The 25,398-nt window shown below is 39.0% G+C and overlaps 1 protein-coding gene across 1 annotated transcript in view; it reads left to right on the top strand.

The window, feature by feature from the left end:
• The window catches only part of LOC135222026 (zinc finger MYND domain-containing protein 19-like), a 156,569-nt gene extending 132,459 nt beyond the window's left edge, over positions 1-24,110 (top strand). Inside the window, exons 2-5 of the mRNA XM_064260152.1 lie at positions 5,879-6,045; positions 8,007-8,205; positions 10,891-11,040; positions 18,421-24,110. Coding sequence (XP_064116222.1) covers positions 5,879-6,045; positions 8,007-8,205; positions 10,891-11,040; positions 18,421-18,531 — 627 coding nt within the window. The 3' untranslated portion in view covers positions 18,532-24,110. The remainder of the gene's footprint in view (positions 1-5,878; positions 6,046-8,006; positions 8,206-10,890; positions 11,041-18,420) is intronic.
• Positions 24,111-25,398: the final 1,288 nt, after the last annotated feature.

Raw genomic sequence — 25,398 nt, 5'->3', positions numbered from 1 at the left:
GTGAGGGCGTGGTTACGAAGGGCGTTAGATGACGAAGGTTGTTAGAGAGAGAGAGAGAGAGAGAGAGAGAGAGCTTCTACTTTTACGCTGTGGTCGCCGTAGGTGGTTGGTCATAATCAAGGCCTATACAAAGCCTTGGTCATAATATATGACGCTTGCACTCGGGAAACACCCCCACTCCCCCTTCTTTTTATGAGTCTAGTACCCGTGAAGGCGTGCCATCTTTCGCATCATTCTCTCAGATGGGTGATATGTTTTGCAGAAAGTAAGTGCGTTAGAGGGCGCCGAGGATATGCCATTGATGATAGCGAGAGGAAATTCCGTTGGCTGGTTGTCATTCTCAAGAGTAAATCAAAATTAAACCGTCCGAATTTTAGTGAAAGATGCATGACTGTTACTTGGTATTCTTAATAAATTGGAGATTTATTTATTTAAGAATAATATCATTAGTGACTGTTAGGTTGAATTCAATCTCAGTTGGTAGTGACGTTGAAAAGCGAAAGAGAAATAGCATATATATATATATATATATATATATATATATATATATATATTATATATCCCGTGCATTTCGATATAAGTGGCAAAATGTTTCAAAAGGCTGCACTCTTATTTTTAAAATCATCAAACGCTGTTATGATTGTGAATAGTCTGTTGGTCTCGGCTGTTTGCAGTTGACCTTTGGAACAAATGTGATCGCGAACTGTTGAAAGTATTTGTGTCAAGTGAGTAGCTGGAGAGTCGCAGCATTAGTTATGTGTAAAGTATTATACATATGTATATAAATATATATTTTTGCCTGGGTCTAAAATGATTAGTTTCCATCTTCTAGTCAGCGAGAGGCTCACTCAGTTCAAAGATCTCTCAGAATAGTTTTTTTTCTTTTAAGACAGCGTGACTAGGTGACCAGAAATTCAAGACCTCTGTCAAGTAGGAGCTAGAGAGCGAACGAAGTCTTTCGTGTATAGATCTTCACAGAGAGAAGCCTCCCTCCCCCTCCTCCTCCTGAAGCGGTGATTGTTCATCGTAATGGGATGAACTCTTGTGTGCACTCCTGTGGTTGCGTGTGATGTTGGAGGCGGCACAGCCTGTGGTTGATTGTACAGTGATGGTTAGGAAGAGGAGGACGAGAAAGAGAAAGGGGAGGGGAGGGGGGCTGAGAAGAGGTGGTGGTGGTCCCGGTCTCGTTTCTTGTGATGATTGTCGCCATCCATCTTGAGGTGGTGGTCCTTTGTTGCTGCCAACTCCACTTGTTTGTTCTTACAGTCACGATGGCCACCTTCCTCGTTCCACCGTGATTCCTCTCTTGTATACTACCCGGGGCTCGCCTACCTGGCGTTGTCTTTTTTCTTCTTCTTCTTCTGTTGTTCTGCTCTAAGCAAATTTTCTTCTGCTTCCTGTGCAAGGTTTAGGACCCTCCTTTAATAGTCCCACAAGTACACGTTCGATGTTTGGGCCTTGTTGATGTAGTCGATCTCAAACACTGCAAGTTCACGTATCCGACCGAGCCTTCTCGAGCCACACCGCTGATGCTGATTTGAATAAGACTGGACGAGGTTGGCTGCTGCGTTGTTGTTGTTTAAGATTAAGCTGGCTTTATGCCAGCACGAGCTCTTGCTCATAGAGCAGCCCGTAGTATCTCTGCTGCGATGTTGGAAGGCATTTTATGCTCGGTGTCAGCAATTAGGGCAGCCCACCGGAGGTACCGGTGTTGGTGGGGTTGGATGGGGGATCGTTGTCGGCCACCTGCTCACGGAGGGTCTGTGCACGGGGGAGGAGGAACCAGGTTAGACAGAAGGGACTGGAAAAAAGGGTGGTTAGCCGGGTGGGTTCCGTTGGGGGTGGGGGGGGGGGCGATAGAGAAGGAAGCAACAGAGCAGGGCAACAAACAGCTGACGTCCAATGGAGGATGTTGGCAGCTTTTGTGAAAAGGTCCTGTAGAAGAGGTTTTACGTGATATGTATAGTGTTATTCAAGATGTGGATGTGTGCAGAATTTAACTTATCTAATGATAAGGATTGAAATGTGAGTGTAACATGCCTTTTGAACGGTTAGGGTGTATGCATTTATTTTTTGCTTGAACATATCTGACATTTATATCCCGCCAAGGGTTTTGTTCAGCCTTACAATCTGTCAAACTCAGGATAGGGGCATATTCTGTGCGAGATCGTTTTGTCGGCATTAAGATAACGCGTGTCCGTTCTCTATCGCTTTAGTAGATTCACATCAACCGTGCATTTGATGTCTAGGCCAGTCCCTTACGACGCTCCTGATTGGCTGTTGATAAGCCAATGACAGGGCTGGAAACTCTCAGTCTCTCTCGAGAGTTCACATAGGCTGGCAAGATGCATGTTCCACCTCTCCTGAAAGAGACATATACCTCAGGAAAAATGGAACAAACATCCTGCTTATGTGAGCTCTCGAGAGAGACCGAGTTTCCAGCCTTGTCATTGGCTTATCAACAGCCAACCAGGAGCGTCGTAAGGGACTGGCCTAGACATCAAATGCACGGCTGATGTAAATCTACTATAGTACCAACTATGGTACTAAGTATATTGCATTGTTTTCCAACGTTACCAGCGGCTTAATGAACTTTGTAGACTTAAGAGCGATTCATGATTATTTTCGTAGAGATTGAGTGCTTTTACTTTCAAATACAGCAATTTTTTTTTTCACTCATTTTCTGTAGCCAAAGTTGATGTTGGAAATATTTTTCGTGTACAGTATTTGATGCTACGGTCTAATTACGGGAGACAGACAGCTTGCTTTATATTTGTACATCTTGAAGTCTCTTGATGGAATTGTTGTCCGATATAATTCCACCAGTTTTACTAAAATATTTGTGGTGTCTGCCACGTTTATTATATATAGGTTTGAATTTCGACGTGTTCCATTCGTGACTAAGTTACTTTTCCGATAGACGTTTTCTTAAAATATGTAATGTGTGTGTGAAATTATTGTGCTCTACTAAGATATGATGAATTCCAGTAAAAGAATAAGCTGAATTTTATATCAGTTAATACAAAAAAAAAAAAAAAAAAAAAAAAAAATTACTTTTACAAACGACTGCGGTTGTCACGCGTTGTCTCTTCGATCCCACTTTAAGTCATCTCTCGCTCGACTCGGCTCTATTCATGAGATTTACGAGTAATTAACTCAGCAGCGCAGCGAGAAGGGATAGCAGTGTTCGAGGGTGATCTTGGAAGCCACCTGGTGCTGCTGCTGCTGCTGCGAGGTAATTCTCTCTTGATTACCGACGCATTCCTTGCTACTTTTTACCGAGTCACGTACACAGCCTCTGTTCTCTTTGCATTGTTTTTATCCTGCTCTTGGACAGCGTGCAGCAACACCAAACAATTTAATATTTCTTGTTCATCGCACAGCTCATGACATGGTACAGAGCACTTTCAAAGAATAATTGAAGTAGTCAAAGCATCTGACGTATCTATTCCTGTTTGTGTATTATTATTATATTTTTGTGGTCATATGAAACGTTTCATTGCATGTGATCACCCACTCGGCTGACACTTAATTACGATTGACGGAAGAATGTTGTGGGCTTCATATGATGACAGAAAAGAATTGTCAAGTCCTGATAGAAATAAGTTACATTTATTCACGATATTTATCTAACCCTGGCCGGGAATCAAGGCTTCACAGTACCGAGCATTCACAGTTTCCTTTGTAAGGAGGATCTCTCTGACAACAACTGAGCGAGACCATGTGGACCGTTAAGAAGGGTGCCAGTAAACGTATTTAGTTGCGAATTTTCGTCCGTTCGCATCGATTATCTGCCCTGCCTGTTACCATTTGCTTATTTAACTACTTTTATATATAAATCCCTAAGTATATGCACGTGTTTGGTAACGGCCACCTTTTATAGAATGTCAGCATAGTGATTTGTACAGAATTTGATACCTTCTATCAAGCCACTCACCCGCATCTACTGGCAGTGACGTCATAGTCTTCACACACCGACCACGGCTGCCAACCTATTTTCCGAGCGCTTTTCCTTACGGCACGCATGATTGTATAGAACTGGATGTACACTTACGTGCGTTTACTTAAAGATTGCCGTACGTAAGTGAAATTAAATGTAGAGTTTATATTCGTCGCTAGAGATATATTTTCCTCTATTATGTTAGTGCAAGTATATTCACCTGCTCTTAGGAGCTGTTCATTTACCAGGAAATTGCATCATCATGCGCCCAGAGGAATTTCACTAGACCTATAATAGTATGGAAACTGGTTAACAGTTATGCACTCTGATATCTTGGTAAAAATGTTAGAGTAGAATGTTTTCGATACATCGTGTTAGTAAAATTGTGCGCTTGTTTTAATCAAAGTAATTTTGTATTTTTCGTGTTATGTATAATATCTCTCAGCTCTAGTAAAATGGCTTGAATCTGGCAGATATGTATAGGAGCTAAAATAAATTTCTATCCTTTCTCGTACCTTAAGGAAGTGCTTTTGTATTTGTATCCCATTCTGATTCAGTGCTTGAACTGATAAACGTGTCTAAAATTGTAGAGGTTAAAATATATATATATATATATATATATATATATATATTATATATATAGTATATATAAATTGATGTAGGCGATCGTCTTTGTGGCATTGACTTTTTTATTTGCTCACTTTTACTCATCTTTCTTGGAAACCACACCCCGACTGTGTGTGTCCTTAACCAGAATTTTGAAGAAAGACAGAAAATGTCAGTATCAAACTAAGTCATTGCCTCAAAGGCGATCGCCTACAACAAAAATGGAGAGAAAAACTGCCCAAAAACTATATATATATATATATATATATATATTATATATATATATTATATAATAAACACATTTATCCGTGGTCTTTGATTAAAAAAAATTGGCATAAACTCCAGTTAATATTTTTCTGAATGTGAGTGGTGGTAATTTTGAATAAAAAGAATGATCAAGTTTGAGTCTGTTAAGGTCAACACAACATTGTTATTGCTTCTGTCTGTAGTCGTGATTTTGCTTGATGATATTAACAACACAAACATCCGAACTACGACTGCACCAGACATCAGTTTTAACGGAAACTTAGTTGATCTGGTTGTTGTAGGAAGCACTAGACTAGACTCTTTCCTTCGTCAGTCGCCTTTGAAAGGACAACTGATAAGAGGGTGGGGAGTGAGAAATCTATAAGGGCCAGGCTAATCCTGTAAGAATGAAAGGGGTAATGGAGCATTTGTACGAGAATATGATTTCGAACAGTCGTTGTTATTGCTGTTGGGTTAGATTTGTAAGAAAACAAACAGGAACATTTGATGGGGACAAGTTTCCAACCGAATTGGGAACCCTGTGAGAAACCTAACGAGAAATGAAGCTGGAGTAGGACACAATTAGTAAAGCTCGCGTGATTTTTGTCTGGACTTGCATATTCAAGGGAAACCTGACTTATTGGAGATGACTGAGAATTTTTATTTGTTTATATTTATTTAATGGATAATTAACCTCACCTCTTGTTTTTGTATCAGTGCAGCAAAACATTGATACTAAAATATGCTAGCCAGTTCTAACCGTACATCGTCAGTGCACCGCAGACTTTACTTAAGGTTATTTGCAGCGTACCTCCCATAGGCCCCTAACTGCGACCCCCTTCGTTCCTTTTACTGTACCTCCTTTCATATTCTCTCTTTTCCATCTTACTTTACTGAACCGTCTTATAACAATGGAATCTTAGTGCAACTGGTGTTACACCTTTCAGACCTTGTACTGTCAGTTTCCGCTTGGGCGCTGAATGTATATTCAATTCAATTGTATATAAGCAGCACAGGGTAACGACCAACTAATACCGTTTGATTTCTCCCTTCTCACGAGCGTCCTTCTCTGTTTTCGTGTTGCAGACAAAGTATGCACTCCTCGACGAGAGAGACATCTGCCTCGTGCAACAGTACGCCTTCGAGGCACGAGTGGATATCGACAGGGACGGCAACGGTGCGGCCATCTACGCCTGGGCCTACGACATCTCCAGGGGCCGAACGTCCGGGCAGTACGTTCACGATCTTCTATGGTAAGTGACGTCACTGCTTTTTTCTTCACTGTAGGCATTGCAGCGTCCCCTCCTTAGGTCCCCCCTAGCTGCTACCTCTCTATTCATTTCTCTTACTGTACTAACATTCATATTCTCTTTCTTCCGCCTCGTTGTCTACCCTCTCCTAACAGTTGTTTCATAGTGATTCAACTGCTTGAGGTTTTCCTTCTGTTACGCCTTTCAAGCCCTCTTGCAGCCATTTCCCTTTCAGCGCTGAATGACCTCGTAGGTCCGAGCGCTTGCCCTAAATCCTATATTTTATTCTATTCTCATTTTCGGGTATCCTTAGTCCATATTCGTCCCGTGATTGTAAATGTTTATACGTTCCAGTACTGTAGAGTTGAACAAATATAGCGTCACTCGATTTCAAACACCCAGATTCAACTCGAGGGTGAAGATAATGGGGAATGGGGTACCTGGTAGGCAGGTGGTGGCTGTGATATGTTGCATTTAAGATTAAAAAGTTTACCGTATCATAAATATATATTTTATGTGCGATTGATTTGACTTTGACAGCATTTTAAACTTGAAAATCTCTGAGGACCCATTTTGTCTCAGTATTGAACTACATTGTTACAAACGCAGTGTGTATGTCTCCGTAATGCACCTTCGTGATCCGACCTCCAACGTACCAGGGCGCGTGCCAAAATCTACGGTCAAATGGAGCGTTGTTTCACCAATGAAAATTGAGATAAATACGCTATATTTTATTAGACATTTTTCTGTACTGTTTACATGCATATTTATTTTTTACATGTTGCTTCTGATAAATAAATCGTAAATATCCTCTCCTAAAATTCCTGTATCTTTAGCTCAACCTGAAACACCCTTTTAGGCCTTTCCTATCCCCCCCCCCCCCCCCCCACAAGAACAACAGAAGCAAGAACAACAAAGTAGATTGTAGGCTTACTTACTGAATAAGCGAAAATATACGTTGATGAAGGTTCGTACAATTGCCTGTGTATACTACCTCAGTTGAAGAATATTTTGGGGGTCAACTTAGTAAATATACATAACACCACTTTCGTGTTTTGCCGATTGGAAATTGCAGTTCAAGTCAGTTCGATCTCAGTTTTCTTCGCTGCAGTTTTTGACGACTGAGAAGTGCTACAGTGTATAATTTATTTATTTTTTTAAATTCTAGACTATGGTGTCACTAACGCTACTTTGTAGAAAGGAAACGGCGACCATTATTATTAGTACGAAAGTATCGGGCGATGCTGAACTAGAACTTTGTCACAGAAAAGTTACTCAGAAGTGTATGATTAATTCAGTGCATATTTTTACAAACCCTGCAAGTATGCAAGTAAGGACGATTTTTCTTTCTAAATATGCATATTCATGGCGATTTAACACAGAAAGTGAAATTCTGGAATCTTGCTTGCCTCGAGGGAGAGAATGTTATGGGTTTAATTTCATAAGTGGTTTTGTTATCCTTCAAGGGATCACCAGATTTTGTTATTTTTCTACTTATACGACTTAAATAGAGGGGAGGGGGAGTGGATCCAGCATGCCAGACTGAAAATAGAAGCAGCTCACGAGAGACGTTGCTATTATTGGATTGTCTTCGAATTTTAAGTAATATAAATGTTATTTTCTCAGCGATACCATTTTCACAGGACTACATATATTTTCTTAATTACATATACGACAGGTATACCTCATGCGGTGCACTGTAGGCATTCCTTTTACTGTATCTCCGTTCATATTCTCTTTCACCTTACTTTCCATCCTCTCCTGACAATTATTGTTTTATAGTGAGACTGCTTTGAGGACTTCATACTTCTATTACTTCTTTTAAACCATAATCATAAATCCTACATATTCATGCAATCATTTTAAACCTTTCTACTCTCAATTGATGCTTCAGCGCTGAATGGTCTCATAGGTCCCAGCGCTGGGCCCAAATCCCTTATTCTGATCTATTCCAATATTTGCAGGGAAACTCATAGAGGAGGTATAGCACCGGGTTGGAAAGTAATCCACCTCAACAGTGTAACCGTCGACAACAGATTGGAAAACCTCGCACTCGTTCCCGTAGGAGCCAAGCAGCCTGCAGCGGGGCACGTGTTCTCACCCCGGGAACAGTCCTTGTACTGGGTCGCCATCCAGCAACTGCCTGCTGATCCTGTAGAAGAGGTAACGGCATTTATGTGTGTCTGCGTCTAAAGGCTCCCATACACTGAACGATTGTCAGTATCGTTCGCAAAAACACTGTGCATGGGCTTGTCTGAATGCTAAAGTGGGCGGGGCTTCGTCTGCACGATCTCAGGTGGAATCTGTCACGACCAGGTTGCTGCTGCTTGCGACTTAAGTCTGTCGTACACAGATCGTTCAAGGTATGGGTTTGTCTGCCGATATAACTGACGCTATCGCGCGCGTCTCCTCTAGAGATGATGCCATGTCTTCCCAAGACAAAATCTTTGTTCAGACTGAAATCGGTGCGGAGGTCGTTCATACTGTATGAATAGTGTGTGTGTGTTGTGATAACGACAATCGTTCAGTGTATGGGGGCCTTAACACTTTCGAACAACTATCTTCCGTTAGTAGTTCTGTCTGTTCTAAGTACCATTACCAAATTATTATATGTTATATATATATATATATAGATATATATATATATATAATATATATATATATCAATTCAAGCTACAAATGTCCTTTAATATCTAAATTCACTTTAACTCCCAAATGATATATTTTCATATATGTACCGAAGGGGAATTTTTTTAATTGATAATAATTTCGTCCCCCCATGGGATCGAACCACCGTCCAAGTGGACGGGGACGAAATCAGGACGGTCAGTGACGCTATCCAATCATATATATATATTGGAAATAAGTTACATACACAGCATAAAAGTTTTAAAAATATCCGTTCCCTTCTGACACTTCCAAAATGTCTGAGCTAACAAAGGATGGAATCCTCAAAAACCAGTTGAACTTTTACGCAAAACTTGACCTTAGTGATAAAGTCCAAAATGAAAAGCTAACCTGTTGATGACCCCGTCATTCATACACAACTTAGTTTTGAGGGCGAGGTCTCTCCAAGTTGAGGACCTTTTCCAACAAGAATTTCAAAAAACGGCGTAACCCAGATTATCCTACAGACGTAAGACTGCAACAACAAAGATGTGTTCAAACAAATGCTCACAATTATGATAACATTAAACAGATGTTCAATTGGCACCAACTGTCCACACATACAAAAAATACATAGAATGATGTTGCATATGAATTTTTTATTTATCATATGCCTATATTGTTAATACTTGCAAGATTGAAAATAAATGTTATAGTACTGCCATTTATCTGCACAAGTTTCTATCTGTTAATTGATTGCATGCATCATAACTACTTTGTCCTTACCATTCATTTGGACATTATGTCTCGGCTGGTTCATTTTGAAATAACGATGATAATACGTTTAGGGATTTTAACAATAAAACCTATTTTTTTTTACTCGTCCTTCACCATTGCTATATCTTGGAGTGCCTTTCGGGGGGTTAATAATGAATCATCCAGGTGACCAAGGAGGTGAGACTTCCCATGGCCATGACCCATGATTCACAGGTGAACCAAGGACTCTTTGGACCATGTGAACAAGCAGTTCCCTTCTTCCTTGCAATAGAATGTTTAGAGATTTCTATTTTGAATTTGTTTAGAGATTTATATTATGAATTTGAAGACGCCTTTTATTCTACAAAGAATACTACTTGTCTATACAAATATTTGGAGAAAACTGCTACAGCAGTGATCTAAGAATTGTTTAGATATGTTAAAGAATTATCCGCAAAAATGCCCACATTTGTATGGTAATAAAGAGTATCTGTGTGGCTGGGATGGAGAGTCTTGGGTAAACAAAAGCGAATTATTTAAACCCTCTGACGATTTCAGCTTCTAATTTTGCATTTTATCACCAACGCCAATTTTGAGTAAAAGTCCTCTAAATAGTTTAGTATCCACGAGCAACTTCCTTTGTTGGTTAGGTGACGGAGGATTCCATTCTTTGGCCTGTTTTGACAATCTGGAAGTGTATGGAGGGCAAAGGATTTTGCTGACTGGTGTGTATATGAACTCAGCATCTTCCAGTCACTCGGTCATCATGTAGCATGACTGCCTCCTAGGTAAAATGTTTATGCAGTGCATGTCAGTTATTTATAATATTTTTATTTGGTAATGCTACTTAGAAAATACAATTGATGCTGGCATAAAATTAAAAGTCAGTATGGCCTATTGGAGACATTACACCTGTATTCATGCTCTTAAATATTGTCTGGACACGCATTCATTATTAGTCACTAGCTGTACGATTTTTTCTGCTGACAAAAAGTGCGGGAACTGAACTGTTCTATATTGTTGACAGTTTGTTTTTACATGTAATTTTAGTGATGGGTCCTGGTGCCACTGGAATACTGTTTAATTCTCACTTTTATAACCAGTGGAACATTAGGCCTTTTAGTGGCAGTAGTTGTATTTGAGAAACCTAACCAGCACTGATGTCAGGTTAGAAGAATGTCCTCCTGCATCTCATAGTTTAACAAGCATCAGGAAGTATTGTTTTCCCTCTCTAATATTAAAGCCATGTCCAGAACAGTGGTTGTTGGAAGTAACCCTGTTCTTTGGTGCTTACTTACCCTCTGACTTCCAATAAGTGGACATCAAGAGCAGTTTACATAGCATCCCCTCTTCATGTCATTGAATTTGTCAATTTCATGTTAGTTTTTTATTTCAGCCTGTAATAAATAAGTTGAGGAAAATATTCAAGATATACTTTGAATGTGATCAGTTCGAGTACTAATTTGTATTCTCATTCTGTTCCAGCAATATGGAGATTTTTTGGTAACTAGATACTACAACGCTAATGGAGAAATTGTAGAAGAGGAAGAAGATTGCTATTATGAATGCAGGTATCCACCTTGTACTAATATAGAGAAAGAATTAAGGGAATTTTCAATTTGTGGGAGATGTCAGGTAAGTCATACATGTTTATCAGTTTTAATGGGTCTCCTTCCAAATATCTATTGTGCTACTTTTATTTTATTTCCCAACTGTGTCTCATTTCCCTTAAAAAATCATACTTTCTGTCTACTGTAAATTTTCCTTCTATTTTTATTTGAAAAAAAAATCTTGAAGCAGGCCAGTATACAAATTTTTCAGATTTTAATATTTATTTTGGTGTTACAGGTTTACATTTTGGTTGTTAATTCTGATTGGATGATTTGGCTGCACATAGAAATACAGATTGTCATGCTTGGGTTAAGGAATTAAGATTATAACAGTATAGCATAGTTAATGCAGTATGTTGAATTATAGGTAAAATAAAATATGACAGATTTTTTAGCCTTTATTACTGTGGTGTAAGAAAAAACTTCATGTGAAACAGTCTAGGTAGTAGGCCGGCTAAGGTATCAGCTAACCATTGAGATATTACAACTTGAGAGACGAAGGCCCCTTCCAAGGCTGGCTAGTACAGTCTTCTGCTAGGTCCCTTTCTGGTCTCAAACTTTATTCATGTGCTGCACCAGCACAGCGTAGTCTTGCATATTCATTACTTTCACTGTTGATACAGTGTTGATACACACATGCAACATTTGATGCCCTACACTTAGCCTTTTTTACATCTGTAGTTTCTTGTTGTGTAGAAGAGATTCACTAAGTCTGGTAGGCATGTCTTCTAGGAGAAGGCCCTTCCGAAATTAACCACCGTTTGAAGGTAGAGTTTTTTTTTGCTCAGGGGTACACTCTCAAGAATACTTTTTTCCCCTAGCTCCTTTCTCTTCCTATTGTTCAAATGATGTGAAGGGAAGAGGATGCCTAGTGGTATAACAAGGAATTGTCTTATCCTTGTCATTTTCTTTTCCTTTATCCTTACCCATGACTTGCTTTTCAAAAACATGTTTACTGCCCTTCCTTCAGTGTTGGGGAAATCTAGAGATGTACCTATTTGCCCTTACTGGATGTGGCAGCTCTTCTGTTGATCAGTTGATTTAAAGTTTTGTCTTTTTATGGACATAAGATTTTAGTAATTGATTTTACAAGTATATATTGTTCCTGTTACTGTGTTTGTTAAGTTTGCAAATATACCTTCAATATTTGCAATATTGAAGGTATATTGTTCATACACGAACAAACCTTCGGTCTTAACAATAGGATAATTTCTAGCGCCTAGCTGGTATATTTGGCAATATTGAATTTCATCCTGGTTCACAGAATCAATCACTGCTGTATTTTATACAGCAGTGTCCTGGGATTATTATAAAAAAAAATTGGATGTTGCTGATGCTGCCAGTTGTGGTATCTTTCATTCTGAAAGAGTTGTCTCATTTGCAACATATTTTAGAACTATTGATTTCACGGTTGAAGGATTATCCCATTTTACTCAAGTGTACTGCCTTTTTCTAAGGGCCCATGGAATGGCTTTGTATATCAGAGGGGGTTTCTCACCATCTCATAGGCCATTGTATGAGTGTGGATGCCAAGAAATACGGGTGGTTCAAGTGTAGGGAAGACTAATAAATCTTTATTTTTGCTAGCTATAGGAGCCCATATTTGGATGATTTATGGCTGCTTGCTTACCAAAATGGCAGCAGTTTAGGAAGCTGGCTCCAAGGCTCATTTCATTTTTGTTGGTGACTGAAGTGCTCATTACACCGAGTGACTGAGCTCCGTCAATTCCACAGATAAATATGGTGTTGATGCTTTAGATTTTTCCTGTTTCTTGTTTTGAGCAGTTGATAATTAAAGCCACAAACCAATCTGGCAACCTTCTTTTATTCACAGATGTAACTGGGATTGCATCTTTTGAAATAGGTATGCTGGATCAAGTTATCCGTGTTGTTAGCTTTTCAAGAAAGGTATACTTGAAATCCCAGGCCAGTTGGGATGTTATTCACTGTGATCCTCTTGAGCTCCGTTGGAGCAGTATTTGTGGAAGTCTGAATATCAAGCGTTTTCTTTTTTATCTTATAAGCTTCTCAAGTTGTGTTGTGAGGGTAAATCATGGTTTAATGCTACACATAAGCCTGATTACTATAAAAAATAAGTTTAGAGTTTTTGAAGCAACAATCTGTTTGACTTTTTATGACAATTTCATTGAGCTTAGAAATCAAGCACAGGTTTTCTGAGAGCAGAGAGAGTTAATAATGAAGGGGTGATGGTCTACTCTCTTGTCATCACACTTTGAAGTTGATTCAAGCATGGCTTCCCTTGTACTGATATTACTGCTGTATATTGATTGCCCTAAACAGGAGGCAGAACTTTTGGTTTAAGTCTTTGTGAGCAAATACGTAATGGCAATTCTTTGGTGTTGCCTGTCATGCTTTCCAGAGCCTAAGTTGTGTTCAATTGCCGTCAGGTCTAGGGAAGTCAAACATTGCTGGGCATTGATAATTATGGCTAGATAAGACTTTTAAAAGATCTGCTGATGCATTGCCCTTAAGATTATCACTACTTTTGGTAAATTAGTTGAACTTGTAAGTTTTCCTTCTTTTTGGAGAAAGAGAAACAGTGCTGCATATTAGCTAAAGGACTTTAGCCTGTCCTTATGCCTTTAGAATATGGACCTATTTCAGTTTCCTTTGTTTTATCTAAGGTTTTTGAGAAGCTACTGTTTAGGAATCCTGACCTGCTACCACCATTGCAGTTTGGGTTTTGTGTAGGCCTTCCCCCTCGTCAATAGATATCATCTTGCAGGGTGCTCTTGATGAGGGTGAAGAGGCAGGAGAGGTCGGTTTATATTTGTGTAACGTTTGAAAACCCTGTGAATCGTAATGCACTTATCTAAAAGCAAAGGTTATTGGGGATTGGTGGATATTTTATTAATATTTTTAATGAATTTTTAAGAGGCTGAACCTAAAGGATCTGTGTTGATGGCTAGTGTCGCAGCTTTATCAGTGTCATTTCTAGTGTTCTGAAGGTAGAGATCTTGGACCTTTACTATTTATTATTTATACTGAAAAATGAAGTTGGCACTATTTTTTATTTTGCAAAATGAAGGCAAATTTTTATCACATACGACCCTTTACTATAAGGGATTTATTCAAAATGATTTACATTATAAGAATTTGAATTACATATATACAGTTTTTATAGCAAAAATATGAAAAATACTGTGGTTTACAGGGACCATACCAAGCCATTAGTACAGTGTCCAAAATATCTAAATTTGCACAATGTAGTACTCATCTGTTGTTTCTAATGTGATGAAGTCAAATCATAGTACGTATTACGCTTGTTTCAGTATGTTGTCAAGGCCTGAAAAAATCTTTTGTCATTATTTCCTTGAAGGAATTATTTTCTTCCTTAATCAGATGAAAATGTAGCAGAGAATACAAACATGGACCTGATATATGAAATAAGTTCAAGTTTATGTTTTTAGTGTGATTTTGAATTCTCATAACTGGAATATAGGGATCTGGAAGTAAGCATCCTTCAAGTCTATTGATAGCAAGTCGTTCCCTTATTGCTGCTAACATTGTCTATGGCATCTCTATCTTGAACCTTGTCTTCCTGACAAAATGATTCAAGGTGGAAAGGTTAATTACCGGTCTCCAGTCGCCTGTCACCTTTGGTACTAGGAAAATGTGACTAAAACCCCGGAGAAGGACGCTTTACTTCCTCTATCGCACTCTTGTTCAGCATTTTCAACACTTCCTCCTGAAGAACTAAGAACTTTGGGGAGTCGCAAGTATATGTCTGACTGAAGAAGGGTCTGTCCGAGGTTGGGGGGAGGTTGAATGGTGGTAGATATCCCACCAGCAGAACATCTATTACCCATTTCTCCGCTCCATAACTTTGCCACTTGGCCCACTGGCCCGCCAGGCATCCCCCTACTTGTGGCAATGGGGAGGGAGAGGCACCCACTCTATTGATGAACCCCTCTGCCCTTTCCTTTAGGAGCCCCTCTCAGGCTTGTAGGGGCAGGATTGAAAGAGAGACTGCTGCTTGTTGGACTTAGCCTGTGAGGGAGACTGAGAGACCCTTGCCGAAGCAGAACTCTTAGGAGATTTAACAGGCGAAGATCTTACTTGTTGCTGAGGAGGAGTAGGTGGGCGTCGTGAATGTGTCTCCGACTTGGATACCACTTGAACTAACCTGTCCTTAGTATCTGCCCATTGCCGGTCAATTATATTCTCAAATTTAGTCCTTGGGAACATAAAACTGTGAATCAAGGAGATCCCCATTCCTGAGCATCGATAAACACTCAGAGTCCACTGAACTCGCCACCTTGGACAGAACTGTGTCTCTCCTAGCAAAGAGGTGGTAGGCCTACAAGTTTGCACTAAGGTGGGCCAGGTAAGAAACTGCTTTACCACTGGACTGTAACAGTTTAGTGAGTGAGGAAGAACTCGCTAAACCTCCTCCGGACCTATCCGAAGCAATTTTGGCTACCATAGTGGACCACAAGTCAAGCCATGAGACCATCTGGAAGATGGAAGCTACTGTAGTCTCCATAGCTAAGGCCTCTTGTGACGACAAGGGAGGACCTTCCGACCTAACCTGCCCTAAGGTTAGGCCAGGTATAAGACCGATCACATCTGGGTTAAGGTGACGAGGCATCAAATGAACTACTTAATTGAGTAGTACTTCCTATGTCGCACAAGAGGAGGAGGAAGAAAATTGGACAATCCCTTGGAACACAGAGAGCCATCTCGGGACACCAAAGCATTCACACTTTGCAAGATGGACTGACAGGGGAAGTTCAAAAGAAGTCTTAGAATCCTGACTGGCACCCAGCAAGGCCTCTATGCCTGTAGGGGTGATAGAAAACTGAGCCTGTGTCCTAACCTCAAGATTGTTGAACACACGAATGAGATTGACAGCCTCCATGAAGGAAGACATAAACTCTTGAGTGTCTCCCTCCTCCTGCTCTGGCAATGGTGACCGATGACGTGAAGAAGAAGGCTTGGCAGCATCGTCCTCCTTTTGCAACAACACTGATGAAGCTTCCCTAGGAAGCCTAGCATTCTGGACATTATTGTTAGGAGAGTACTAGTCTCTAAAACTCAAAAGGTCCTACGACCGAAGGTTCCCAAGTGTTATCATGCAATGACACCTGTGCACAGTCCCGGCTTGAACCGCGTACAGGCTCGCGTGAAGAACCACGTACACCATCGCCGAAACAGTCACGTATGCACGTCAGGCAAAACTCGTACGTGTTCACTCTTGGAATTACGTACGTGGCCATGTGATGAGTTTAGTACACGTCCATGAGATGCCAACCGAGCACATTCCTGAGACAAGGAATGTTGCCGAAGAGAGCTACTTGAGGGAGATTGACTCTTAGGGTTGAGGTCTCTTCCAGGAGAATGATGAACACGTCCGCGGTCCAGGAAGCCTCATGCTCCAAATTGTCAACCACAGTCTTCGAGTGAAGAATTCTTAAACACAGCTTGAACCACCTTCGTCTCTGCAACTTTCGACCTTTTAATCGGCACCTTTTTGTCCTTATGGTGATGAACTGGAACAGGAACAGATGAAGAGGGAGTACCTCCAAAATCATCAGCATGTACGTGCAAGGATGAGACACGTCCACGTACGGAAGGTGAAAACTCAACGCTAATACTGTCACAAACATGTCTTTGAGGAGAGACACGGCCGTGAAGAGAAGATGAGGATGCCTTCCTGCCATAAGCTTCACTGTCAACCTCGCAAACACGAACTTGCAACAGAGTAGCAAGACCTTGCAGGGCAGATGGCGAAGCACTCCTCTCACTTGCACGAACATGAACGTGCATGGGGGAGACATGGCCGTGAGAGGCAGAAGGCAATGCACTCCCTCCGCTCACAGAAGATGAAACCATAAAGTCCTTGACCCTGCAACGTCTGACACAATGGTGAGGCAGTGATGGAAAAGAAGCAGGAGAAGGAGTTCAATTCCTTTCCCTACAAAGCCTCCTAGAAGCAGGAGGTGGAGAAGAGACCTTAGTTTACGATCTGTCTTTTTTTGTAGCCTCTTTAAGACCGCTTGAAACAACGCCTCAGATGGCTTAGCGAGAGAGGCGATGACGTCATAGCGGGAAGCTATGATGTCATAGTGACAGGTGGATGAGCAGCCACCGCATCTGACGTCATAGGCTGAGAGGGTGCTGGGAGTGACGTCACGACATCTCTATGACCAGTGTTAATCGATGGCCTCACTGGCAGAGTGATAAGGTGCGACCCAGAGATTGTTGGTGAGGCTCTGCAAGATGGCAGCACGTGAGCCAATGTAGAGGAGTCCAGGGGAGGCGGGAGAGCAATGGGGGCTAAGAAATGTGACAACAGTCCATCCAAGGAAGGTGAACCCTGTAGCCCAAGCAGCGCTCAAACTGCCGCCATCTTGGATGATTCTGAACTTGGAACAAAGGCATTAGGAGGTGTAGCCTCCTCCCTCTCGGGAAGAGAATTGGAACCCTGTGGCACTCCGAATACTTTCATCGACGAATCAGTGGAAGAAAAGGAAGGCGACACGGGAACACTAGAACTAGCCACAGGAAGAGCGATCGTGGGAGAGGGAGCAGACGAATCGTCCAGACAAGGTGAAGAAAACCCCTCCCAAGAAGGAAGAGTCAAAACTCTGAGATGTTCCCTCTAAGACCCTCCATGTGACTCAGGCCAGGAATGACATTCCGTGCTGGAATTCGTAATAGTACAATAATTAGCTCTGCCACTACTGCATGTAGACGCTAGAAACCTTGAGCATGGAAAACCTGAATGCCCAGGCACATGTGTTGACGAGGCTGTGAAGACTGAGGAATCCATAATAAAGCCAAACAATTGAACACAAACACACTGAAAGGAAAGAACACAGGTACAAAACAACCGGCTTGGAAGGAGAGCAAAAGCGAAAGTGTCTACTCCCCAGGCAGTTAAGGAAAAGACGAGCGTCACAGGTCTGGTGCGTGGTCTCTGACCAGCCATCACCTCATACGCATAGGAGTTGCCAGATCTCACAGATTCCTTGCTTCACAATCTTTGATTTTGTTAACCAGTTACCAGCTGGGACTTGGGAAAGTTATCCTATTGTTAAGACCTCAGGTTTGTTGAGCATATGAACAAATATTTGTTGCTAGGTATGAGGATGCAGTTTTAAAAATACATAATACTAATAATAACAGTAATGTGAGAGATCAGTCTGTATGTAATTTTGTATTCCTGAGTCTGGCTTTATTCTCATGAAGGTTCCCTTCATGATTAATATATATTGTGGTACAAATGCTAGGAGTGAAAGTGGATAACATGAATTGATGTTCCTGAAACCCTAAATTTTAAAACTTAAAAACTGCAAAATTCTAAGTATTCTTGTCATTAATTCACCTTTGTTAAATGTTATAAATGAAGTTTCTTTATTGCCTGCCTTTTTTTTTTCAGGAAGCAAGATATTGTGGTACCTTCTGTCAACAAAAAGATTGGCCAATTCATAAGAAACTTTGTCGAGAAAAGAGGCGGCCGTGCATAACAGAAAGACCGCCCGAACGCTAACGTCTGCCTTTGCTAGTCATTCATCTTTTGCAGGCACCCAAACTTCTAAATATTGGAGGATTATTTGTTGTTCATGATTTCAAGTAATCACCCAATTTTTTTACGTATAGTTGAAGCTGCAGTTAGCACCTGATATCCTGTCTATCTCATTCTCTCTCAAATTTATGTTGATTTTAAGCCAGTTACTGCTTTACTGGTCAAAATATTTTGGATAGGAGCTTGTATACAAAGAATCTTCATGGAAAATCACTACTAGAATGATTCAATTTCAGATATGCAAAGAATGGTTTGTGAAATTCTCATTTGGTAATACAAGAATATTAACAGTAATGAAGCTGTTTTTCTATTACTGTAACATTGAAATGTTGAGGCATTTTTTCTATTCTTAGCATTGGAGTGATCGTTATGGGTGAGCAGGGCATATAATTTGACTAAATCTAAAACAGTACAGAAATGCATTGTCCTCCAGTATAAAAAGGTTGGGAGTCTGCTGTTAAATCAACAGTGGTTCTGCTATGTGAAAGTGAGATTTGATAACTGCTAGGTGTGTCAGAAGGTAAACAGTGAATCCTGTGGCAACTTACAAGCAAACAATATGTCTCTTAATTGTTATTCATTTGACAATTGAAGTAAATTTTCTTCTCAGTTATTTGAAGTACTACAGATTGTAATCATTAGTGTAGTTCTTTGTATGGCCCAATCTTTTTTGTGAATCATAATGGTTTATTATTGAATGAAAATTGTTTTCAAGTGTAATGTGTCAGAAATATCTGCCTTTTGAGGTCTAATATTCAGCTGACTAGAACATTTTTATATTTCTTTGACAGAAGCACACTGAACTGAGTTTTGTAAGCCTCATAAAGTGTCTTACGATTAGTTCTTTCCTCTGATAACTTCAACACAAAACTAAATTTTTTTTTCCTAGACTATCAGGGTAAGATGCAGGCAAGGCTAAAGTAGGGTCTTTTATTTCATTGTTACATGTAGACAACCAGGTATGTAAAATCCAATGTAGTAATTAAGAGAGAAAGAGAATCAAATTTAGTTAATGGTTGGCTAAGATTTAAATTCCTGAAAAGATTAATACTGTATCATTTGCCATGAGCAGTTGAACATACGTTATACCATTAAACGTACAGTGGTTAACAGAGTGATTTGAAAACCAATTTTAACCTTGAATCAGCTTTGTAGGGATAATTTTCTCTTTTAGTCTTTGATTAATAGTGTTGACCATTGAGAATGTTTTACAATTAATTCATATTCAGCTTGCCATGGGATTTACTTTTGAGTGTCCTCAATTTTTAAAAATGCATTAAGTATAAGTGTGTTAACGATTATCCCAAAGTGCATTTACCATGATGAGACAAAAGACCAGATGTTCAGACTTGACTATAAATGTTAGGAGAGTTCAGTCAAAGCTGCCCTTCCCATTTGTAGAGGGGGGATGGAAAATGTTGGTAACAAAGTGCAATGATTGCTCAACTTCTCATTCCATAGGAGCTGTACGTAAACGGTTTTTTGAAAGCCGAATTGTTGTTGCAATATGTAAGTTGGTGGACACAGGTGATAGTCATTGTGTCAGTTATGTTGGATGTACAAAGAGTTGATACAGTGTCCTGATTTTGTGTTCCTGTGTGGGAGTGGTATTTATTACAGCCTCTAATTATTTATTCCATTAGTTTTAATAATAGTGTTAGATTGCATCTTTCTAATTATCAAAGGTCTGCATTACACAGTATCAGCTAATAATCTTGTTACATGCTGGAGTCCAACACAGTTTAGTATGTAGAACAAGCCAATTGTAACAAATTAATCTCCTTAAAACATAACACATTTATATATAACAAAACTGTGTATAGCAAAAAATAATCCTGAATTAAGATATATTTTTCTGTTTGCTATTGTTTTATATGTGAAATAGTGTATTAATTCATACAGGAGGATTAATGTATTGGTTCAAATACTGCAGCATTAAAACTTTTTTTTTCTTATTCACTGTGTTTATGCAAGTAACATGTGATAGGTAACTATGTTAAGCCTCTAATATATCCTTAGAATATTTTTTTACCTGGTTTTGATAGGGTCTTTTAATAAAAGATTTGCAGGAGCATGGTGGAAAATATCAGTGTAAGCACTGCATGAATGATGTCCTTTTCAATGTCCAAATTATGTTACAGTATTCAGGTAGACATTCTCTCATATTTTCATCTGCTGATTAAAAGACAAAAGTTTATAGAATGTCAACAGACATAACTGTATGAGTTTTGACATATCACTTTAGTTTTAAGTAACCACTAACATGAGTTCCTTTCCTATTTAGTATTTTGCAATGTCCTCAGTGGATTTCTTTCTTTATTTTGAAAAACTCACTCTCATTTTTATTCTAACGTCTTGTTAATACTCCTTCCTTTGTAACATAGCTATAGTTGCTATAGGACTTTTTTTTCCAATTTTGCTGCAAAGCAATGAATGGTTATAATGATGAGGCTTTCTTAACAAGGACAAGACAATAGTGTAAGATATGGGCATGACATGTACATTTATATGGTAGCTGTATCTAGCTTTAACAATGAAGATTTTAATTATGAATTGATATAACTTCACTAATAGCTGATAGGTAGATTACTGTTTTGTGTAAATACCTCTCCAAAGTTGTTGGACATTATATTTAGCTTTATCCACCCAGCAGCCATTGTTTGTTAGTGAAGAGAGTAATCTGCAATTAATCTTAAAAAAATGTAGAAAACTTGTTAAAAACAAATGTAAAATATATCTTAAGGTTGGTGCTAGTTTTGTGTCGTTTTGTGTTAATATAAAAAAAAAACTTATGTTGGAAAAAATTCAGTAATACCACTATTGCCTTGTTTAATGTGTAAGTGGTCACATTTGCGGAATGGAAGGATTTTTGGGTTAGAGAAACCTTCATTAATATTTACCTTGGGTTTTTGATATGAGAGAGCTATCATTTCCTAGTTAAGAGTACAGTGGTGCCCCATATTCGTGGGGGATGGGTACCAGACCCCCCCCCCCCCCCCCCCCCCCTGAATAGTTGGAACCCCTATAAAAACACTTAAAATGGCCTAATTTGTTAGTGAAAACTCAAGAAAAACTCATAAAAAATTTGTATACCTGGTTTATTTAATAGTTTTATAAAAAAATTGCATTTTATGAGATAAAAAAAATTCTGGATATTTCTCATAGAAAAATACGTACTGTGAATATGCAAATTTTCGGTGCTTAATGGGGGGAAATATTCAAGAGAGAAATCCTTAGAAAAATACTGCAAATAGGTGAATTTCCTGTGAAAAACTGGGGGAAATGTTCCAGACAGAAATCCGTGAATGCGTGAGTCCGCGAATCTGGAGAAAACGAATACGGGGAGCCCACTGTAAATCTATAGAATTTAACTTCATGATTTCCCTGCTGGAGTTTTGTTATATGAGGAACTTTGCCCTACCTGGCTACCAGAGTTTGCTCACAGAACAAGATTGTTGTGGGTTTAATGCTATCATGTCACACTGAAAGAACATAAGCTTTAATAATAAAATGTAGTGGCAAAGAATGTGGACCTAGAGCAAATATGAGTAATAACAATTTCAAATATTTTAGTACCTAACAGTAAAATTGCATCTAGTGGTTCTGTTAATAGTATGGTTAGAGCTTCACACTTATCCATAGGCTGAAGCAATATAAGGAGAATATGAAGGTACGAACTTGAAACTATTTAGATGTAAAAATGCTGTAGGTGATTTATAAAGTTCATCATAAGCAACTATGTAGACTATGAACTAATTTTAAATGAGGTCATTTCTGTTCTTCCATCAGGTGTTACAAAAATTGTTGCTATATTTTCACAAAGATTTTGTATAGGAGTTAAGTTTTAAATAGGTTTTACCACTAAGTAGATGCTACACTCTCTTCACTGGCGATTAACTAGTATGTGAGTCGACTTCTTTCTTGAGGTATTTACACAAAGAAAGTACCTTATATGCAATACAGTACTACTACAGTCATGCTGTCTACCTTTGTTCCTTTTTACAGTATTTGTTTAGCATTAATTTTATATAGAAGAATAATTAACCTAGAGCCTAGCTTTTGGTGAATTACTAATTTTTATTCTCATAATTGATTGACAAGGTAATAATAATAGTTTTTACAAAGCTATACTAACATAGTTTTGTAACTAAAAAAAGCAGGATATCAGTCCATTATTTTGTTGAAAATATTTTGGTTAAAGGAAAATTTGATGAGGTATTTAAAAACAGGTTTTGTAAGTCAGTGTGTTAATGCACAGTGACTGGTTGTAGTCGAAGTTTTTTGGCTCTTGATTTATTATGGCTGCAAAGAGTTCTATATATTGAAAAACTGCTCTTACCTATGATCTCAAACCATGACCAGTCTAATGATAGATGAAGGTGCAATGGTTCTTCCTCAGTGGGTATAATTGAGGATTATTTTATTTCCTTTTTTTATTTTTTATAATCAGTATGCAATCTATATGTAATACATGATCACCAAGCTGAATGATTATTAGATTTGTTTTTCTTTGTATGTACTCATTATTATTACTACTGTATTTTTTCTATTGTATAACAGGGGTTAGAAACAAAGATTCCCAAATAGTTTAGCCATGCATAACAATGGATTTGAGGAATCATCAGTGCAAGGGACTGTTATTTCACAGAAGTTTCAAAGTGCAGATGGGTATTTGTAATTTTCTCTTATCTCTTTATTTTTCTAGAGATGAAATACAGTGTGTTACTGTTATTTAATGCTATGGTCATGCTGTGCATGAGGATGTCTTTCATCTTGTGTATTGTCTTTACATCACTCGAAGACCTTGAAGTTTTTATGCATAGCCCTAACTAAATGGGAACTGTGAATGAAGCAGCTTAAGAAACAGTGAAGGCTTTATTATAGCCACAGTTGTCAAACAGGCGAGCTTCCTGGAGACAGAAACTTGGTAATGAAGATAAGTGTGCATTGAATACACTTCATCCTTGTTCCACCTGTTTTATCAGTGCCTTTTATGAGCCATTATTACTATTCCATTAATCTTTACAATAGAGTCAATCTTCCATTGTCATACTATTATCATGAGATGTGATATTGAAAGAGAGATTGTGACATAATTCAATAGCTGTGTGGTGCAAAAGAAAATATATTGCCACATCTCATTCTTAGATACAAGGTTCTGTTTATGATTTTGTGGGAATTTTCTGTTTCTGCAATCATCTGTAAGGAGTACATTTTACTTGACAATATGAGCTATTTTCTGTGTGAGGGGTTATCTGTGAGGCATACTGTATTGGGATGATCCCACATGCTATCAGATGAGGTGATGTAGGGAACGTTGTTGCTCTCTTTCCTGTACCTTCCAAGTTAATTACAAAACAATAAGTGGCTGAACTGTACAGCATTTACATTTTTTCTATACTGGTTAACCTAATTGCTTTGTTTCTAATTACGGAGGGTTGACTTCCCTCCATCCTAGGCTAGGTTAATGACAAGCTTAGCTGATAAAGACTTCTAGTCCTACTAACACCAAATATATGTTTAATAATAAAATAATAATGTTATTTAATTACCAATTCCTTTTTATCTTTTATAGGGTTAATTCTTGAGGCAAGTAGTAATACTTTTTCTTTATATAGGAACTTATATAAACTAGCAATCACAAATATTTGGATTAATTCTTCTTGATACACTTTCTTTATATACAACATATAAACTTGCAATCATAAATCTCTCTCTCTCATTTATTCCAAGACTGTGGTACAGCAAACAAGCACTGAGGTATAACCAGTTTTTGGAATAATAATTAAAAATCAAGGCAAATGGTTAGAGGTAGCAGAATCTTCTTACACCTCGAGGCAAACACCACAAGTCCTCACAGAAGCAGGTGAATGTCTTTGACCTGAAGAGAGCCCAGGGAAGCCCATCGTTTCTTGCACTTTGTAATTCACACCAACGTGCAAGAGAAGATAGACCTCCTTGGTAGAGAGGAGATTAGGTCTACATCTATAGTGAACTGTACTCCAAGTAGACTTTCATCCACCTGCTGCTCTTTAGCCCTGTTCACAAAGTAAAATTGTGCTACACCTTTAGGCAAACACCTCAACAGTCCTTTAGGACCCGTCCACATGGGCAAGCTTTGCTCGACGAACTATGTTCGATGTGATGTCAGAAGTGGGGGAAGTCGGAACTTTTCCTGATTTATCTGCGCCTCTGACGTCAAGTCAAGCTGGACATGTCCTAAAGGATTGTTAAGGTATTTGCCTAAAGGTGCAACACAATTTTACACTGCAATAAATTTCCTCTGTTAAATACTGTTCAGAAGACTGGCTCTACCTCAGTGATGGTTTGTTGTATTACAGCTGTGGAATAAATGAGAAAACCTTCTGTGAAACTGAAACTGAACTGAACTGCAAACTATGAAAGATATACTATTTGGTGGAAAGCACTGAACAAGATTTTCTGAAAAATTTTTCCTAGCATTACAAACCTGAGGTCTTTACACATGGGTTTACTTTCAGCTGAAGCTGGAACTGGCCATTTAACTAAAAACTTGCTTCCTGGTGGGGGGATTCTAAGCAAATCTGAACCGACTGATATTTCGCCTCACCTGGGGCCTCTCTTTCCTGTCATGTATGAGCTGAGGAAGGAGATCCATGTCCGTTCAACTGCCGGACTTCTGGGCTTTTAAAATTATTGGGATGTAGAATTATTGATTTGAAGGGGACTGATGAACCCAAGTCTGAACCCATTTTGTTGGGGACAATAAAGCTGAAGATAACCAAATGGTTTGTTCATTGTAAGTCCCTCTCTCCCCTTGCTGGAGAGAGGGTAGGACTCTCATCTATTAAT

The sequence above is a fragment of the Macrobrachium nipponense genome, chromosome 3 (genome assembly GCF_015104395.2).
Source record: "Macrobrachium nipponense isolate FS-2020 chromosome 3, ASM1510439v2, whole genome shotgun sequence".
Classification (NCBI taxonomy): Eukaryota; Metazoa; Arthropoda; class Malacostraca; order Decapoda; family Palaemonidae; genus Macrobrachium; species Macrobrachium nipponense.
Note: the sequence above shows the minus strand (reverse complement) of the source record. Positions and strands in the feature narration are given on the sequence as shown.